Genomic DNA, 21,226 nt, shown 5'->3' with positions numbered 1-21,226 from the left:
TACGAAATGTCTCTGAAAAGTTGAACAGCTAGAAATGGCCAACTTTACCCCGAAATGGCTGCTTTAAACCAAAATAAAAATAGTCGACATTTTGTGGCTTTTTTTGGGTTCTTCACATGTTTTTATGGGTCTTCTCATAATTGTCATGGCTACCAAATTTCATGCTGTTAAATCAAACTGTCTTGAGGGGCTGATTTTTCAAAAATGTTGAGTACCAATAAACAAATAAATACATGATACATTTCTTCTTTGCAGGAAGCAACATCGCGGAGGCCCGCGTTTTCCGGGAGGCGCGCGGCAGGGGCAACACTGAGCCGCACATCAAGAGGCCCATGAACGCGTTCATGGTTTGGGCCAAGGACGAGCGCAGGAAGATCTTACAGACCTTCCCAGACATGCACAACTCCAACATCAGCAAGATCCTCGGTGAGCATGTGGTATTGCTCTTAATTGCAGGCGATATTTTAAATCACAATTGAACTTTCCTTTACTGCCATGCAAGGGTAAGTAATAGTAAAACAAAATTCAAGTAAAACTTTAAGGACACAGTGAGTGGACAGGATTGCGATACTATCCTCCAATGGCATTTTATTTATTTGGTTATTTATAAGTGCATGTAAATGCTGAAGCACTGTCGCTGGACTCAAGTAAAATTGAGGAAAATGTGATCATTTTTAAAAGTATGGATAGTGGTCTAATATTATATTAATTGCTAAAATCTGTGCGAATGATCAGAAATTTTTATAATGAGAATAGTTAATATTTTAACCGTAGATCGGCTAACATGGCAGATGACCCGCTTGAGTCCATACTTAGACATGGCTCTTGAATTGGTTCCCACGAGATGGTTCAGGTGTGAAAATGTTTCCCAGTTTGCTTGTGACATCTCTGTGAAAAACGAAAATCCGCGATTATTTCCAGTTCCGCCCTTTGATGGCTTCTCTGGGCCGATTAGCCGGTTAGCATATGATACAAATCAGTATCTTCCTGACCATCTTAGGTGACAGTTCACACAGTGTTGCTTCTACACTTTATGAAGGCTCTGACATTGTGACCATTATTCACACGGTGTGACTCTGCTTAAGAACTTTGAACAGATCTTAACAGAGGTGGGAGTAAGTCACATATACAAAGTCATAAGTTGAGTCCTGACTAAATTTCAAGAAATTTGAGTCTTGGCTTTACAAATACAGTCTTAATCATATCATTTGTAATCGTCTGAACCCAAACTCCACCATGTCTAAATTTAGTCCACGGCTATCGTTAGCTAAACTGTGACATCACCGTAGCTTATCTGTCTTTTTTTAGCCAAGCAAGTCCCAGGCCCTAACTTTTTGCCAGTCGAGTCATGTAATAAAAACTTCAACTACATAGGACATACATCTGCCTGATTGTTTGTTTGTTTTTTTTGTAAAAATGCTTCTGCATTAATCCTGTGACCCAAATGACTCCTTGAAGGGGGTCCTGAAAACTGTTTAGAGCTGTTTGTATGTGTACAATGAGTGTCTTCCGAACATCATAACACAGCTGGACTCATTGCTTTTTTTAAACTGGCAGCATTAATGTGTGAGGTCGCTTGGTGATAAACATCGATAAACGTCCGTCCTTTGGATTGTCCGGTACAAGACATTGATTGCACTCTTATTTACATGGTACAGCAGTTTTAAACGGTTTTAAAATTATAATGCCATCCTTCCGACCTTGTGTTTTTCAGGTTCCCGCTGGAAGGCGATGGCCAACCAGGAGAAGCAGCCGTACTACGAGGAGCAAGCGCGTCTCAGTAAGATCCACCTGGAGAAGTACCCCAACTACAAGTACAAACCACGACCCAAAAGGACCTGCATCATTGACGGCAAGAAGCTACGCATCGGCGAGTACAAGCAAATGATGCGTTCGCGCCGTCAGGAAATGCGGCAGTTCTTCGTCGGGTAAGTCCAGAATGTAGGAGTTGTGTGCGCCCATGATTTGCGGTTTGCTTCAACAATGTTTTGTGTTTCACTCGACTCCGACATGTGGTTGTGTACATCATAACATGCGCGTATAAAATGATCGACGCTTGCAGAAATGTCACGAATGCAATTCACACAAGGCCTTTTTCCTGGCGCATAGCATCTGACAATAAAAGAAATATTAAGCGCGTCTATTTGTTGAAGTAAAAAAAGAACTTCTCAGAATTCCCTGAGCATATTTTCCCCATGTTAAGAGCGCAACGCGTGTGCCACAAAAAGAGAGAACAGTGGCATTGTATTAATGGAATCCAGGCCGCAGAACACGTTTAAAGCCGTCCGCGTCTCACGGATGGATTTAGCAGAAGGCTTCCAACGCGAGCCATTTTTTAATAGTGTGTCATTTATTAAAACAAGGACAATACCGGCGAGTTTGCGGCCGCTGGAATTGGACGCAGACAGACGTGGTGGAATATGAAATGTAAGCAGATGTTTGAATGCTACATTGACTGCGCCTGCACACGTACGTGCGTGCGTGTGTGTATGTGTGTCTGTGTGTCTGTGTGTGTGTGTGTGTGTGTGTGTGTGTGTGTGTGTGTGTGTGTGTGTGTGTGTGTGTGTGTGTGTGTGTGTGTGTGTGTGTGTGTGTGTGTGTGTGTGTGTGTGTGTGTGTGTGTGTGGTCAAGCTAAAGCAAAGAGAAGCCTGTCATTGAAGAAGGCCTGTGCTTTCAATCAGCGCTGCGCCAACCGACTAACCAACCAAGCACACTCTTCAACAAGACTGCTGCTGTTGTTTTTTTTGTTTTTTTTTAAAAAGAGAGTTCGACATAGAAAGTGTCAGAGTGAATGGCGCTAATTGACGATACAGAGGAGAGAACATCTCACCAAAGCTCACCTCCTCTCTCTTCATCGCACAAATGAGTTCATTATACAGACCAGTGTTAGCCGGTGGAGTTTTCTTGCCCTGCATGGATAATATAATATAATATAATATAATATAATATAATATAATATAATATAATATAATATAATATAATATAATATAATATAATATAACATAATATAATATAATATAATATAATATATGCACATACATATATATATATATATATGCACATATGATGTGATTCTAATCATATTCCATATTTTATCCAACAGGCCTCAGGCTCCGCTACCCCTAGGTAACAGTGCAGGCGGCATGGGCGTTTACCCGGGCGGCATCACCATGGCGACAGGAGCGACTCCCTCACCTCACATGACCTCAGACTGTTCCAGCAACTCGGCAAGCCCCGAGCCGACCGCGCCCGTCATCCAGAGCGCGTATGACGCGGTCAAGGCCGAGCCCGCCATGGACATGTCCGGCCACCCCGCCAACGGCGACGACGACACGGACATGTACGACGATTACGAGGACGAGCCAAAGTCAGACTACAGCAGTGAGCACGAAACCCGGCAGGACATCAGTGCCAACTGAGCTCGCTTGCAAAATACGTTCAAAGGACTTTTCGGAGGGCAACCTTAACGACAAGGGGCCGAACCTGCGACAATACCGGCGTCACGTTTTTTTTTTTTTGCAACCAGCATGCATGGACTCTTCAGCAGCTATTTGGTCTTAAGTGTTTTAAAAGGAGTGAGCTCGTTCAATTTTTATTTTTTAACGATGTTGATGTTTTTATGACTTTTTTGGTGTTTTATGTTGATTACGTTTTTTGCCGTACGGGCCGTTCGCTCGCTGCCTGTACAAAAACTCTGGACTGGCACAACTTGAAATTTGAGGAGTTTTAATATAAAAAAAACAACAACAAAAAATCCTAGCTCTTATAATCTTATAGTCTTACATTCATGTCTCAAACAAATACAGCACATCAATTTTATTATTATTACAATTATTATTATTATTATTATTATTATCATTTCGCAACATTATTATTATATCTATATCCCAGCTCAGGTATGATGTGCCAGCTTGTGAATGTGTTTTGTTTTGTACGATGAGAGAGATGTAAAGTGTTATGTCAATCAATCACAGGGAGCAATTCCCGTCCGACACAATATTACTTCTTAATGTTATTGCAACAAATTTTTCACAAAATGTGCCAAACCTACATTCACATTCACTCAGTATGGTGTAGTCTTAACTTCCACAAATGCTGCAAAAAAAAAAAAAAAAAAAAAAAGTCTTACACATTTAAGCTTCTCAGCAACGATTTCGTGAACCACATTGCTCGGAATTCCTCGGCGGCCAAAGGCCAACACTTACAATTCATTCAGCTTGATGGCGCTACTGTAGGATGAGAAAATTTCTCGTCACTGTATTTTCTAATTGTGTTTTCCATAGTTGCGAAAAAAATTATTTGGCTGGTGGACGTCTGTAAATGTCTAGGCCAAGGGTAGGTGACTTACACCAAACTTTTGTTCTAAAAAAAAAAAAAAAAAAGTAGTTTTGGTCTGTTTTTTTTTTTTTAATGGTACTTTTTTCTACCCGGCATGTATATTTGGAAGTAATTTATTAAGGAAAACAATTGAGGGAAAAGATGTGCTCAGTTTTTATTGAAATCCTATGCCCATGTTCATTTTCTGCTATAACTGTTTAAAAAAAAAATAATCCAGAGTTTAACTGTAAGGCCATCTTAGCCAATCAGAAACCTGAAGAAAGTCATTTCCGGGGGAAAGACGCAATATCAAGAACGACGTTTTCACTGTAGTAGAAAATTAAGGAAAAGGAAAAAATAAGGACTAGTTTTGACTACACAGGGCAGAATATAAAAGGAGAAGGGTTTGTTGTTTTCTTTTCCTGTCATTTGTGAACTAATAATGTTGGTGAAAATGATCAAATGCTCAAAAATAATCATAAATATAAACAATATATTTTAATCATAGCAACATTAGACATGGGCATGGTCTGTGTAAAGCACCCCAACTTGAGCACTGTTTTTCTCCCCAATTGTAGTGTCTCACTCATTTTATTTAATTTTGTGATGATTTAAAACAGCTTTCCACTTTCTACACTCATTACCTCTGTTTTTTGGGGGCGGGGGGGGGGGGCTAGCATTTTTTTAAAGATACTATTTAGACGAGCTTCACAAGCTGAGCCTGAACATAACTCGCGTTACATGGGGAGCCAACTCCTGCTCGCCTCACACATCCTAAGCACTGGATACAGCTTCGTATATTTTACTTCAATTTTATCTTCAATTTATTGACTGAGGTGATGTTGTTTTTGGTCCCAAGTTGTAGTCTTTGGCCAGCAGGTTTTTGTTTATTCATTTTCCTCCAATGTGGCCTCTGTTAAACCTCATTACACACACACAGTTTTTTCCTGTGATAACTTTTTTTTTTTTTGGTGTTTCAAATTGTGCGTTTTAACATTTCATTGTATTTATTAGCCAGATGTGGCTCTAAAGAGTGTCAGTATACGTCATACTGGTGACAAAGACAATCAAAGAAAAAAAAAGAAATAAATAAGAAATAAAAACTGCTTTCTTGAAGTCTTGTTTCTGAAAAATGTCAAAGAAAATAAAAAAAAGGAAGAAATAAATGCCGTATAAATAGCAAACTATAGATTTTCATTCACCAGACTCCTACAGCATTTTGATCATTCCTCATTTTTACGCTCATGTGCGCCGTGTTGGGGTGTTTTTGTGTGTGTTGCAGGTGCCGCTGCCCGAGCTTTTACTTCCATGACACCATCGGCTGGTGCGCCAATGTCTTTCCACACTTCTAATTGTTTCCAACACACAGATTCCTTTTCCCAAACTTGAGCTTTTTTTTTTCCACATCTTCTTTATATTTTGGTGGACAGTTACAGTAAATGCGGCCTATTGTTCCGTGTGTGTGTGTGTGTGTGTGTGTGTGTGTGTGTGTGTGTGTGTGTGTGTGTGTGTGTGTGTGTGTGTGTGTGTGTGTGTGTGTGAGATCATGCCACACATCCTGACAGCACGGCAAGCGTCAGCCGATTCCGCCACCTCCTCTGCCGCCACATCGTAAATCCTAATTGTAATTCCCCAAAGGACTTCAGCGCCACCCTGTGTGTCACACACATCTTTTGTGTGCGCGCCCAAGTGTTTGTGTGTGTTTTATTTTTATGTAGTGAATATGCGGCGGTTTCATCATAACCTTAATGCCAGAGTGGAACCACAAAATATACTTCAATTTCATACAAAAAGTATATGTAATCAGTAGGAAAATGACATTTTAGGGAGTTTTGGTGGTGGGTGGTAGAATATGGATGTACGTATGGATGGATACTGTCAATAGCAATGATGATCATCATAATGATGATGATGATAAGGAAGGCATTGATAACTGTCCGACCAAAGGCCTATGACTTGTGGGGTTCCCCAGGGGTCAATCCCAGGACCCCTCTTGTTCCATTAAATCAGCTAAAATTCAGCGAAACAGTTAAACTCAGACTGTCTCTGAAATGTTCAAAATTGAATTGTGGACAGTTTGTAACTTTGCCAAAACCATAAATTTGTGTTTAAAAATGATCAGTTTGCTTGGTAATGAGCTGATCATTTGAATCAGGTGTGTTGCAGCAGGCAGACGTGGAAAACATGGAGGATATGGCTCTCATGCCACCAGGGTTCCCTAAACCTGGTCTAAACCAGTCTAGGACAGCTTAACGTGTTTTTCTGCGACCATCATGAGGAAAAGCAATTCAGCTAATGGATGGATGGATGTTTATCTCCTGCAGTTTGGATTACAAACCAAAAATTGGACTATGCATATGATGAACCACACATAAGGTAAGTAAAATGTTCTGATGTGATAAAATATCCACTGTTTTATTGTTGCTAAGTTGTTTCAAGGAAAGTTGACCACACTTGATGCCAAAACATGTGATCATTTGAAATACTGCTGTGCGTGACAGAGGCAAGGACTCAAAATATAAATATGTGAAAAGAAATCAGTGTTAGTATTGTGCGATGAAAAGTGATGGCATATCTACTGGTGAGGGGGTGTTGGCAGAACAGCGGGGGGTCAGCAGCCTTGGCAAGCCTTTGACAATAAATGCACTATCCACATAAAAGAACGCTTTATTAAATATATATTTTTTAAATATCATTTGGAAGCTGTAGCTGCGTGTTTTGAAAGGTAGCATAAAGGCCTATACTTCTCTTTTAATGCAATTAGAGGAAATCTTAAGCAATTTTTTTCCGATGGACAAAAGGCCAATTCTTTCAGCTTTCAGGCAAAGTCCTTGGGTACTTTTAAGTGTGATAGTCTACTAATTAAATATTATACGTATGAGACCGGCGAGGGAGGGGGAGAACGCCACTTTAAATGTAGCGCCGATTGTTTGAATCAGACACGGCTGCAGCCTTGGTGAGTGCAGCAGTGTTACGACCGTGGGCACAAGTAAAGAATTGTGGCCGCCACCTTCGCCATGGTGGACACAATAAACGAAACTTTCAGAAAGATTAGACGATGAACCTTTGCTATTCGAGTGTGGCTTGGACGGGTGGAGTAAACGTGGGGTTGTTAAGTGTCAAACCCAGAGGGGAAATGTACAAATGGACCCCTGTAAACAAATAAAATAATATTTCTGATATTAATGGTGGTTGGCTGTAACCCAATGCTAACTCTACGTCTGATTCCACAACACTAATCTGTTTCCAAAACCTTAGCCTGAAACCCCAACCGCTAATGCTAACCCTTAACGCTAACCCCTAACCCTATTCCCAACCCTAATTATTATTATTTTTTTAATTATGCATTCGATATCTACCGTAATTTTCGGACTATAAGTCGCGGGTTTTTTTCATAGTTTGGGTGGGGGGGCGACTTATACTCAGGAGCGATTTATATACATATATATGGTTTTTTTTCACTTTTTTGGGCATTTTATGGCTGGTGCGATTTATACTCCGGTGCGACTTATACTCTGAAAATTACGGTAATTAGTGAGAGACCACGCACTATTGGTAGTATAGTTTAAATAGATTTTTTTTTAATGAGGAAAAATAACATTTGAAGGTAATGTTGAATGAGATGTGACGTGTTTCGAAGCAACAGAAAAGCCTTTTTTGTCAAGTCTTTGGCTTTTAGGTTGGTGTGGATTGTGTGTGTCTGTGTGTGTGTGTGGTGTCAGAGAGTGAAGTAAAGTGTGATTAAGAGCTTTGTGATGATGTTTAGGCCAGCGCGGGCATGGCGGCGTTGGAAACAATGTGCTCATGGAAAGAAAGCATTTCATGCATTTAGCCGACTGTTAAATCGGAGAAGCGGTGCGGTTCTTTTTTTTGGGGGCGGGGGGGTATCGTAAGCATTGATGGAACGATTAAACAAACCCAGCAGACGTCACCAGGGCGACACTCGTTAATGAATGTCGTTAAATGACGATTAGCTGTACGTTTCATTTGGAACCAACGTTGTTGTTGGACAAAATCTTTCCATTTATTCATTATCAATAACGGGAGTTGTAATATTGCGGCTTAGAGAAGGGAAGGGGGAAAAAAGAGTCCACACCAATAGTTGGATATCAAAAATACTTTTTTTTACTGGATTATTAATATATTTATTTCCAAAGAGTGTTCATACTCCAGTTATGTTTGATTGTACGTTCCCCGGTCGATTCATTCCATTAAAAAATATTCTTCTTTCTTCTCAAAGTAGCGGTTGAGTCGCGCCATGGCATACCTGAGACAAAAACACAAACAAGTTGTTAGGACAACAAAATGATGATTTAAACGGAATATTTTCACCGATCTTCAAATGTATCGTAATTTTTCCGAATAAAGTTCGTCACCTCATATTAAGACAATAATTCATTTCTAAGGAGCCCCTAATATCGATCTGTTCTCTAGTTTGCAGTTGACAAACTTTTCAAGTTTTCTTTTCAACTTTTTATTACTTTTTTTTTTTTCGCACCAATGGTGGCAGGTCACACTTTTAAGGACGGATGGTTTTGTGGATTAGTTGTCTGGCTCGCCTTTATTTTGGGTCAAAAGGTACTTTTGGAAGAATGTTATTAAAGTCCTCAAAGAATGCCACCAGCCTTGGCCCTTTTTGAAATATAATTTTTGACAAAGCAGTGTTCAGTCGGCTCGGCCATTCGTTTTTTTTTGGGGGGGAGTTTTACCGACTTTTGTCTCGATTCTGTTCATATATAGATTACATTTGTATTTTTTAACTCATTAGATTTTGTTTTCACCTGTTGTCACTGTCACATTGTTTTATTTCTTTTAGTGGTGTGTTTTATTCTGAGATTTGAGATTTTTTTTTTTTTGCTTGTCTAGACATAGAGAATTCCTGAAGTCCTGTTAGTGGGTTGTTGTTTTTTTTGAGTCATTTTATCCATCCCAGTCTTGCTTCATCTTCATTTGTGTCCTCAAACATGCCAGAACCATGAAAATAAATGATGTAGAAAAACAGATTTAACTATGACAATCAGTTTGGTTCAATATTTAGCAAATATGACAATCGTGACATTCAAATATCATCAATGTCATTCATTTTAAATTGAAATGAAGCATCACAGTCTGTGCCCTTCATATGCACTTTAACTCAAGCTGACAACTTCAGAAAGTGGCGTACTTAACGTTTATCCTGATCACGGGTGAAACTGAGACATTTTTTTGTGAGAGGAAAAATGAAAAGCAGGTATTCTTTTTCACAATGTCCTTTTTGTGCAAAAATGGACTTGAGCTGCAGTTATGGTGGACCTCCTCCTTGTTCATTTCCTCATAATAATGTCTTTGTCAAAATAACAGGGCTGTCTAGCCAGCGCCGCCGCATATTTAAACCGCACGCGCACACACACACACAAAAAGTGAGCAAAGTAAATACGGAGTCAAGACGTTCCTATTGTCACAATGCACATCTGGCTCGGATTAAAGCACAAGGCCGCACAGACGCCTGTCACTCGTCGGGAAGTCAGTGGAGATTTGGCTCAGTGGGAGAACAGTGGGAGGAAATGGGCACACACACACATGCACACACGTTTCCATGACTTCAGACAACCTTTACAACATTTAGTTGCATTGGTTTCATGGATACTTACCTCTAACTCTAAAAGTCTGATGTTGATCCTTTTACCTTCTTCTGAAAGCACTTTGGGGTACTAAAGCATACTCATGTTAAGTGCCACACACACACACAAACACACATGCACTTGCACACAACATTGCGGAGTCCCCACACAACAGCTTACTTGTCCACAAAACATGGAATGCTCATGGCTGTTAAACATGCTAGCTTTTTATAACATACGAATTGAGACGAATTGGATGCAAGACAATAAGTTGCAAAGTGTTTCAGAATTTAAACATGGACCGACACAACACTGTGGAATGATTATATGTCTGAGTTATCAATCCACACATTGTCGACAAACAACTTGCTAATGTTATGGAGCCGCACAACAAACTAAAATCACACAACATTGTGGGTAACTAAGAACTCGTATGTCAGGGTATCACTGTATGCGTATTTGGGTTCGGGGGGTCGTAGAGCCTTGCAGACCCGCCATCCCGTCAATTTCCCGTCGTGCTCGGCAACAGTTAACACTTAAATGAGGGTAACCCGACCCGGCTGTGCGCTAACTCGGGGGCGACCTGGGAGCAGACGGCGGTAGCGGCGGTGGGGTTCGAGGGACGCGGGTGCGACGGCCCGACGGGAACAATAGCGCCTCTGTGCCTCAGCGCCCCTCTGGATCACATTTCCTCACGAGGTCCGCATCCAAATGAGGCGAGGGCGCTGCTGTTGATCTCGCAAGAGGTTACGAAGGACGAGCGGGGGCGCACGGGAGGGAGGCTGCCGGGTGTCAATAGTGATTTGGATCATCACAGTGGTGCGGGCCAAACACAAAGAACGATAGACGGGGGCGGAGGGGGGGGGGACTTTTCAAAGCCGTAATTGATGTGGTTATTTTTCGTGTACCAAATAAATTGAAGGAAGCACAAACCTGTGGAAGTCAAAATCAATGGAGGAGTAGTGAGACTGGAGAATTGCCCACAAACCCCAGAAGAAGTTGGATACCTGGTTAGAGTAAAAAGTACAAAAGTCATCAGTTAGATCACAGGTGTCAAACTCAAGGCCCGGGGGCCAGATAGGGCCCGCCACATCATTTTATGTGGCCCGCGAAGACAAATTGTGCATCAAATTCGTGTGTCATGACAAGAATTGCAAATTGTCTTCACTTTTAATATCTTTTTTTTTTAAATATTTGACCAGTTTTTACTCGTCTGATTTGAAAACGAGTTATTTGTCGGTTTGTTTTGTAGCTTTTACTGTATATAATATGAGGTGCTCGTACATTTATTTGGGTTGACAGTCATAATGGCCCTCCGAAAGAAGCTATGACTACAATGTGGCCGGCGAAAAAATCAGTTTGACACCCCTGAGTTAGATGATCGTTCGCTATAAAAAAGGAAACTCCTGAAAAACGATTTCCCAATGCCATTTTTATGGATGGATGCAAAATTGTCTCAAGGACCCCCTTATGTAGATTTGCAAGAAACACTCTGTGGGTTTTGTCTCAAAATGATTTTCCCTTTTCTTCCGCCTGTTTCATCTTGAAAATATTCACGTGGCTCTTGTGTCATTGTTGGACTGGCAAGAGCACATTTAAGGCTGATAAGTAGGACAATTACATTCAAAAAAGTCTTTTACATCTCTCTTTTACTTGTCGCTTTTCAATCAACTCGCAGTGTCGCTATCACATGCTAGGTCAGACAATCACACCATTTTTCTCAGTCGTTATGAAGCGGCAGCGCTCACCAAGGAGAACTTGCAGACTTGTACGTAGAGACGCGTCACCTCGTCTCGGGTGACGCTGACGTCTTGCCCTGTGCAGTGTTTGTAACTCAACAGGTAGGCCTCAAGCCAGTCGCTCTGCAGGCTGCGACTTGGGTAGCGGCTGTAGTCCACATCCTGAACGCCTTTCCGAGCACAAAAGAAAATCAATCGTGTACTGGTTTTTATTTAAATTTGTAGAAGAAACTTTTTCGTGGCAAGTTCTGTCATTTGGATTATTATGATTTGAATGAATTCTTGATCCTTTTCTAGATGGTTTTATTCATATTTTGTCTTGTGTGACTTCTCATTGTAGTATTTTGCCAGTTCAAAACAAAATGTCTGCTGGATATTTAGCTGTCTCTGTCATGATTTACGCGCTATGACCTCATCACTTGGCGTCAAGAAAATGGCTGCGTGTCATGAGCTAACTGCAGTTGATAATTGAGAGGTGGCAAAAGGGCTCACACTTTGGAGAAGAAAAGATACAAGACTGAAGTCCAATTGAAAAAGTTCAGATTCAGAAAAAAAAATACATATACCTGAAATACAACACTGGAACTTACCAGCAAATTCATTGAAGTGATTGCCAATATCGAAGGCTTGGTAGTTGTACTCGGCGTACTCGTAGTCGATGAATCTTACCTTCCCTGTTGCCGTAGAAAAATGGACAAAACAGCTCTTAGTAACACTGGCTTCTTTCATTAAAAAAAAAAGTGTAATCATGCTGAAGACCTTAAAAAATAAATAACAAACATGGATGATAAGGAACTAAATTAATCTAAGCATTGTACACTTATTTTTTTTTTTAATTTGATTTTGACAGTGCACTCAACTTTAAATGAAACACGTCACACAGTAAGAGCAACTACTGCAGTTTTCTTAAGTGATTACTTCACCACCATTTTTTCCTCATATAAACCCACCACAGACTTTTTATTATTGTCAGCAGTATTCATGCAGGTTAATTACAAGCGAAGGCTGGCGCCCTGCGACATGCCCGCATGTGAAAATAATTCATAAGGCGTCCCCAAAAGCAACCCCCTCCCCCTTGTCGGTTTACCCTGTTGGCGGTCATGGATGATGTTTTTGGTCAGGAGATCATTGTGGCACAACACGGTGGGCGAGCCCAATGACGAGAGGTGTCGCTCCAGTGACTCCGCCTCCGCCGACAACCTCGCCAAGCCGGGCAACTGAGGGTTGAATGTGGAACTGCAGAATGGCACAAACCACAAAGAAAAATAATTGCGTTTTAGATCCGAGTTTGCATGATTGGGACGAAATGTTTTGCATCGCTAGGAACATGTTTAATTGAAACGTTTTGGCAGCATCGCGTGTTCAATGGTAACACTGTCCTCACAACAACTTCAGAATGAGGTTTTAGGACCTAAGCGGGATGAAGTAGGGTGTGAATCGTTTATAAATTCAGCCCACCCCCCCTTGAGTCAGTTTCACTGAGTGACTTGAAATTTGGTAGACATGTCTATCATGAGTGGACCCACAAAAAAAGTCTTATGTCCGAAAAGACACAGAGATCCTTTGATTTTGGGTTGAGGTGGACATTTTTAGGCTCATTTTGGCCTTTCCTAGGACTCCTTCAAAAAAAAAAACCGCACCCTACAGATTTTGTTTGATCACTACCAAATTTAGAGTATCAGCTCCTATACAGATTGCTTGCAAGTGTTGAAAGAGCATGGTGGCAGAGTCTAATGACATGTCATTGGTCTAGTCGTGCGCCTCAGAATTTGAAGAAAATTCAGGAAGCCAGAATTACTCTGCAAAGTAAAACTTGGAAGGGCTTATCTATCATGAGTAGGCCCACAAAAAAAAAAAGCCATGCCGTAAAACGCACAGGAAGTCTGTCATTTTGGTTCGAACCAGCCACCGAGGCTCATTTAGGCCATTTCCATGATTTCTTGAAATACAAACTTGTCCTTTTGTCAGATCACTGCCAAATCTGAAGTACGTCGATCTGGACAGATTAGTGGGTTGACAGTAAATTGCAAATCATTGAGTTTTTGTCGATGTGTGCGGGCGGATCATAGTGGTAAAGTTTGATGAGTCCAAATTAGTTTAGTCATGCAATTAAAAGAAAATAAACCACATTTGGAAGTTTTGGGTGACAAGATGTCAAAAATAAATATATCATTCACCATATGCATTGGTTGTTTTTGTCGTAGTGCCGCAATCAGATGTCATAACATCTTTCAGTGAAACGGAAAACGAGAATACTGATTTCGGAAACCTTTGAACATACTGAAATCTTCCATCTTTCTACTTCCTGTTTGCGGCGGCCTCCAAAGTCTCCTTTAAAGCAATCGTTGGATAATTACAGTCGATCACCTGCGTTAAACCGCGGCCCCGACATGATAAAACCGACTGATTCCCTTTCTGCTCAAGTGCGTCGATTAGGCGTTATCTTTTGAACCCGACGCCATCTTTCTGGGCGTCCGCCTCCTGCTCATTAACGGGAATTTCCTCCGTTTATCAATGCGACTTATTAACATATGACTCCGACGCCACCGTGGCTTTTCTTTGTGCTCTTGTACGCTCGCGCCAGTGCATGCCAGCGACCCAGCGGGTGGCCTTCTTTTTTTTTTTGCATGCACTATTGCCCTCGGTGTGTGTGCGTGTGCGTGAGCGTGTGTTGCAGCTGCACGCCGCCTATCTATGCGCAGCGGGTGGCACCGAGGCTGAAGACCTCCTCTGCAGGTGCACCATCTTCCTGCTCTTTCTTTGGATGTTTCCTCTGAAGATCACATTCACGCTCAAGAGTACAAAAGTGCCTCTGATGCCTCGTCTTGTAAAGACTAATGAATACACACGCTCACATACATGCTGGTACTTCTAGTGGCATGGTAATTATGGCTCACGGTATAGCACCATCTATTGGGCCTCCATGGGAGGTGCAGCCTGGCTGAAAAAAAAAGGGTGAATGACATTAGATAAATATTAGGCGTGTGTTTATATTTTCTACAATTTGTTGTTGCGTCGCAATTATTAGAAGATGTAAAATTGAAAATTAATTCTAATGGCGTTAAAAAAAATTGTACAACCTCACTTTTTTAAAGACAAAATATGTACTTTATGAATCATAATAAAATATAACAAAAGAGAATGTACATATTGCTGTCAATAGTGTGTGCCTCTAGGAGGCGTGGGCTAGTGGGTGAGATGAGTTGATTGGTAAGTTGGCGAGTGAGCATCTGGATGAGAGCTGTGGCCAACAGCAGCTTATTGCAAGTGTTTGAATCTTGAATTTTAATATTTGAGTGGTTCTTCTATTCAAGTGGTGGCTCATAACTCCAAAATACAATATTGTAAAATGCTTTGAGTGCTCACATGGTAGGAATTCAATGACTTATTACTCCTAAATGTCCTTAAGTGAGTCTATCTCTCCCTTTGTCAAGGATAATGTAAATACTGTCTGTGTACACATTGTATTATAAGTCATGATAATAAGTTGACTCCCTGTAACGGAGCGTGGTATGCCAGGAAGCCTTGAGAAGGAGATAACGGCACAAGAAAATGTTGCTGGATTCTGTCACGGTGCTGACAAGGGTTCACCTCATAACCACTGAGAGAATGCTTAGGGTACCTCTTGCTACTGTCCTCTAAGAGCGTGAGAAGACGAGACAGCTTTGTCCACAGTAGACGCTCGGGGGGATGAGCGCCTGCTGGACGGATGGAGTGGATTCTCGCCATCTCCGTCGCAATCAATCTGCGGGGGGGAGAAGAACACTTTCTTATCTCCTGATGTTTTCTGCTCTATGTCAACGAAATATGACATTATTGTTACGGTTTGTGCACTAGAAAAACCTAATCACAGCCGTCCCCAAAAATCCCAAGCTCAAAGGTTCAGCAATGATTGGAGGATGAACTGTTGTGACCTGTATATGGAGGGCTGGAAAAGCAGCTTGTCCTCCAGCACGTCTCCAGGAACAAACTGGTAGCAGATGCCGTTGCGGAAGCTGCAGTAGATCTGCGGGCCGCAGCCGTGAGCGTGCAGGAGGCGGAACATTTCCATCTCCCGCTGGCGATCCACAAAGAGCTCGGTCCGTTGACCGTACACTCGTACCAGCACGCAGTCGGACTCGTCCACCGAGCATCCCAGCAGTTGGTTGGTGATGCCCTCGGTGAACGTCTGAGGATCATGAAAGAATGTTCGACTAGCGAAAACGAGTCGGTAATCAAAAGAAGCAGTGAATAGAAATCAATCCATTGATCTACAAATATTTCATGTTGAAATGGGTCATCAAAAAGAGTTCTTTTCCCTGCGTCTGCTATACTTAGATCCTCTGGCAAGGACTTTACAGACAACCAACTACAGGTGGCCAAAAATAATGTCATGAATTTAACTGGACTTCAGTCCAAGAATTTTTGGTGCAGATTAGGTCAAATATTCCAAGCAGTACTAGCACGAGCCCGTCCGACATCATTCAAAATGAACACGGTCCGGTTCTGACACTCGGGGCTCCCCGTTGAAGTATCTGCTGACACCAGACATGACACAATGTACACATCGCTCACACGTTCTCATTCTCAGCTGCAGTCCCAGAGCAGGTGTCACTCGTACGTGGTCGCCCACCCCCCCCCCCCCCAAATAAATAAAAGCACAATACGTGATTAAAGCGTGTGTGCTTTAGTAGACCCGCCGCAGATGGAGAGGTCATCCGGCCGATGTGATGTCACCTAACAAACATAAACTCTATTTCAGACTCTGATTGAGCCAACATGGCGACACAATGAGTTTCTTGTCGTTACCCCAACACACCTCTATTCTGAAGACATTGTGGTTTAGTTCTACGTATTACTGTTTTGTGGCTCTGTATTGACAAAAAATGGGAGAAAATATGAAAATAATATGAAAGTATCATTCTATTTTTAATTTTCCACAGTTAATTATAGTCATATACTTGTATATTTTAGATATTACCTGTGGCACAATGGCATTTTATTTATTATGAAATATGCAAATTTCTTTCGATATTTTTCTAACCCGGAGGTCGCACAAAGTAGGACATTTCAGAATGACAGGGAAAGAAAATGTACCAAACGGCTATGACAAGTAAAATACAGCACTAAAATCAGAACAGCGTTCGTCAAAAATACGGGGGAGGGGGGTCCTCACTTTATGATGTCACAATGTGAGGATCTGGTATTTTTCTTTGATCGGGTGGGGTTGGTGCTTAGAGAGGAGAAATAGGTGGGATGCAGATTGGGTGGAACATAGCGAGAGGAACATGTGACGTAAACACAGATGCACACGTCGTGACCAGTTTTGTGGAATGCCAATTTTGGTGAAAGACAGATATGTCGCAGAGTGGCTGGGCCAAAAGAGCATGAGAGGAACAGACAAACATCTGATGCTAAAGACAGCGGACACAAAAGGCGACTGGCCTTCATTCGGATGTCTTGTGGCCTCCAGTGAGGTCTCAGCGTCCTGAAGAGGTCCAGGACGGAGGTGCGGTCTTCACTTTGATCCACATGGACGTCAATGTGGAGAAGTTCATCGCTGGTCTTCATTTCATCAACGTACACCTTCTCCAAATTTCCAAACGTTTCAACGCTACGTCCCGTCTGCTGAACCAAACAAGCTCTGGAGTGTTGTGCTCCGAGGCCAATGTTCCCGTGGACATCTTGTCATGACTAGCAGTTTACTGATTAACGAGCATCACTGGACTACAGCACTCATCCTTTGGAGCGTTGGAGCATTTCAATCAAGTGTGACACTACAGGGTGGCCAAGGGGGACCAAGACCACCCTTTGCGACATTTTGAAATTCTGCAGTTGAAAAGTGCTTTTTATACATATTTATATATTATATTTTGTATATTTTGTATTATATTATATTTAGTATACTTAATTTATTTATAGTTAGTTTATTTGTACTTAGTATACTTATACTAAAGCTAATCGGGTAAACAAAATGCATTTCATCGGGGTATTGAGGGAGGAAGGGGGCTCTTTTTAAATAATTTAGCCGTGATGTTTACTCCTTTGCATACGTAACAGTAATTGCTCCAAATACTTAACAAGCGCTTAGACGCCAGCTCGCCATCAAAGAGCATCTTCAGCATCAAAGAGCAGCTCCATTAAAAATGTACACCAAGCCAGACATATGGTTTTATTTTTATTTTCACCGTTTGGATGCCACCTGCTGCATATGCGGCCTGTCGCATGTTTGCTGTTGTTGTTATGAAAAGATGTGAACTTTTCAAGGTCTTTGATCCTTGGGAATGAATCATTGACAACTAGATGAACAAACGGCCAACAAAAAGGTTACTGAAGTGTCTCTGTTGGCCTTTTGAAGCAAAACCGGAGGGATTCATTCTGTCTTTACTCGGGAATATGTCAGAATTCATATGTCAGCTGTTGAGGAGGTTGTGGGATTTTTTGTTTTCTTTTTTTTGTGTTAAAGGTCTTGTGTAGAACAAAAACACCAGCCATCTGTCATTGTTGAAATTTTTGAGTTGTGAAATTGAATTTTTTTTCAACTTTAGACTGAGAATTGCTTTCAGCCTATTGAATTAAGTTTCAAAATGGATTACATTTTCTAGATTGCAATTGGGAATTTGAAATATTATTATGACTTTAAAGAAACATTTCAAATCATATTTTTTAAAACACCAACACTCATGTGTAATTTTGAAACTGGTGAGAAAACTTTTAGATTATTATTATTTTTTTCAATTCAACACCGTATAATCAAAGTTGAATAGGTTTTTTGTGACATTTCTTAAGATCCCAACAGAGAACAGGTGAATGCTTTATTGAGACACAAAGCCGCCTTTTCTTTTGCCGACTATTGAGAAACGAGAGCATTCCTTTACTGACAAGGCAAACGGTTGTTACCGGCATCCTTTATGCGCGCGTTTAACCTTTTTGATGGAGTCTACCAGTTGCCACGTTATCAAGGCCTTTCATTTGTCAAGAGAAAAAGTCATTTCAGATGTCCATACAGTATATTTATATTTCCTGTCCAATCAAATATAGAATAGAAAGCCTTTATTGGCATTGTAAGGTGCAGCTACCAGGAAAATGAAATATGGACGCCCCTGAGAGGCCCCCTGCAATCCCCACTGTCATTTCCACCAACACTTTGTGTGCAAACGCGCTAATGGACAAATTTAACACATCAAAAGGAGATTCAATTTTCTTTTCAATCACCGCGCCTCGGAAGAATAGCGCGTCAACAATAAGGGTGCCATTACTGGGGCGGAGTCATTTGGGGCAGAGTGCCGAGCCACCGGAGCCCGGCGTAGATGTCACCAACTCAGCGCCGCGCTTAGCTGACAATTTGATTGTCGGGAGAAAATTGCGCCAAAGTGCAACCCAACGAAATTAAAGAGCTAACGTCTTACGTTACTAGCCAAAACAGCAGCACCGAGGGAAAGGCATATTATACAATGAATCATTTTCAGCTTGGTTTAAGATCCACTTTCATGATATAACGGTTATTTTGTTGAATGTCATTATAAAAATGCCTCTGTAGAAATAACGGAAATTAAAGAGCTAACGTCTTCTGCGACTAGTCAAAACAGCAGCACCGAGGGAACGGCATATTATACAATCAGCTTGGTTTAAGATCCGCTTTCACTCGCTCCTTAGCATAATATAACAGTTATTTTGTTGAATGTCATTATAAAAATATCTCTGTAGAAATAAATCTGAGAAAGTCATGAGTAGTAAATACAGTAAATGTGGTCATGGGCCAAAAGCTGCTTTAATGAAACTCATATTCACGTATTAAATATGTATCAACGGGTCTGTGACCTTGGCTCGGGCCCCATTTCAAGTCGAACTAAAAAATTTGAGAACGTCTGCAATTACAAGCTCTTAATTACATATTCACTTTGAACAGATTGCTAGCCCTGCCCTCTGCCGCACTTGCATTAAAATAAATAAAGAAAATCTGTCAAGTGGCGTATGCGTTTGCTATCTACTTGTCCTCACAGCAGGTGAATGCTTACTGCTCTTATTTCTCCTTTCAATACAGAAATAAAGTTATTGAATTATTGCCGGCATTGCCGACATCCTCATTGTGCACATGCATATAAATGCACAAGCACCAGTGAGGAACACACAGGTCATCTGACACACACACACAAACACACTAACATGCACAGACAGTTCAAGTGTCTTTCATTGGTCTTAATAAAAACGTTATTATTAATTTTATATAGTTGACAAGTGGCTCATTTTCACAGTCAATGTAGGTGACTTGGATACCACTGAAAATTCAGCACCACTTAGCGACATATAACAATCATTAGTAGACCCACAAAAAAAGGCTCAAAAAGACAGTTAAGTCGTCCATTTCGATTTAAGGATGTCGTTCAGGAAGTTTCAATTCCTATTTACGCCATGTAATTTTATTTAATAAAACAAATTCACAATTCTGTTATGATTTGGTTCATGGAAAGCAAACAATTATATCACAATTGTGTACAGACACAAAAAAACAAATAGTATTGTCGTCTGCAGGCAAAATAATCGCCACAAATCCTCTGAGATCTTCATTTTTGTGTGTTTGTGTGTGTTTGCACACAAGACCTAAATGGAGAAGGCGTGCTGCGGCGGCATGTTAATGGTTAGAGGGTCCCAGAGGACTGGTGGAAGGGGGAAGCGTGTGCTCGTGCGTGCGTCACAATTAAAGTTTAACAAATGTCGCTTAAATAAACGCTTCTGTTTTGATATGATGGCTTATACAAAATAAGACAGTGAAGGGAAACTCAATCTAAGTCAGTTTAAATGATGCTTTCATCCAATATGGAAAGCTTTGTATGTGTTTTTGGGGCGTGGGTTCTTGAGACTTTTTTGTTGATCTACTCATAATAGACACGACTACTAAATTTTCGGTTGCTAAGTGAAACTGGCATTAGGGGCTGAATTTTCCTCAAAATCGGAATTAATTTTTTTATTTATGCCCACGAGTTCAAATCACACCAATGAATTGTGTTGGACTTATCCAAGGATGCTCAAAAATTGCCCAAAATGACCAAATTGTGCCGAAAAGGGCAAACCACCAAAAATACCTGACTTTTGTGTCTTTTCACGTCAGGCTTCTTTTTTCACGTGTCTCGTCATGTAAGCCACTTCTACTGCACTTTTGTTATAGAGATGTAAATATTGTGATACATACAGAACATGGTACATAAAATAATGTGTGAATTACATTCAAGGTAATTTTCTGTCGCAATTAATCACATCCCTACATCGTCAAAAAAACAGACACACATGAACATGCGCAAACATATACACAATTTCACACTTAAAAAAAGGAAACTAATAAAAGGAGCCTTTGGAAGTAACAAGACTGCGGTTGCTCAAATTTTAATCACCGCATTTCATTAATTCATTCCTTTTTCCACAAGCACGCTCTCTCCAAACGCATCTCGAGCTCAGAGTTACTCCACACTCCAAATGTTATTTGCAATGTTTACTTTCTTTATCTTAATTTTGTTTCCATTTACAGAGCACAAATAAATAAATAAAAACAAATCAACGCAAGCTTTTGAAAAGATTTCGGGCTCAAGGACGTT

The 21,226-nt window shown here is 40.9% G+C and overlaps 2 protein-coding genes across 3 annotated transcripts in view; one reads left to right on the top strand and one right to left on the bottom strand.

The window, feature by feature from the left end:
* The window catches only part of LOC119124553 (transcription factor SOX-6-like), a 50,831-nt gene extending 45,397 nt beyond the window's left edge, over positions 1–5,434 (top strand). For both annotated transcript variants that reach the window (XM_037254653.1, XM_037254652.1), the window contains exons 14-16: positions 256–426; positions 1,715–1,928; positions 3,105–5,434. In XM_037254653.1, the coding sequence (XP_037110548.1) occupies positions 256–426; positions 1,715–1,928; positions 3,105–3,420 (701 nt within the window). In that variant the 3' untranslated portion in view covers positions 3,421–5,434. The remainder of the gene's footprint in view (positions 1–255; positions 427–1,714; positions 1,929–3,104) is intronic.
* A 2,988-nt stretch (positions 5,435–8,422) lies between these two features.
* On the bottom strand, positions 8,423–17,321 carry LOC119124856 (ethanolamine kinase 1-like). The gene is made up of 8 exons (XM_037255176.1): positions 17,082–17,321; positions 15,572–15,825; positions 15,280–15,402; positions 12,745–12,893; positions 12,248–12,331; positions 11,667–11,827; positions 10,852–10,925; positions 8,423–8,585 (listed from the first exon to the last, which is right to left on the bottom strand). Exons 1-8 carry the CDS (start codon positions 17,205–17,207, stop codon positions 8,522–8,524), a joined length of 1,035 nt encoding a protein of 344 aa, XP_037111071.1. The 5' UTR covers positions 17,208–17,321; the 3' UTR covers positions 8,423–8,521.
* Between the last annotated feature and the right edge of the window lie 3,905 nt (positions 17,322–21,226).

This window comes from Syngnathus acus, chromosome 6, assembly GCF_901709675.1.
Source record: "Syngnathus acus chromosome 6, fSynAcu1.2, whole genome shotgun sequence".
Classification (NCBI taxonomy): Eukaryota; Metazoa; Chordata; class Actinopteri; order Syngnathiformes; family Syngnathidae; genus Syngnathus; species Syngnathus acus.
Note: the sequence above shows the minus strand (reverse complement) of the source record. Positions and strands in the feature narration are given on the sequence as shown.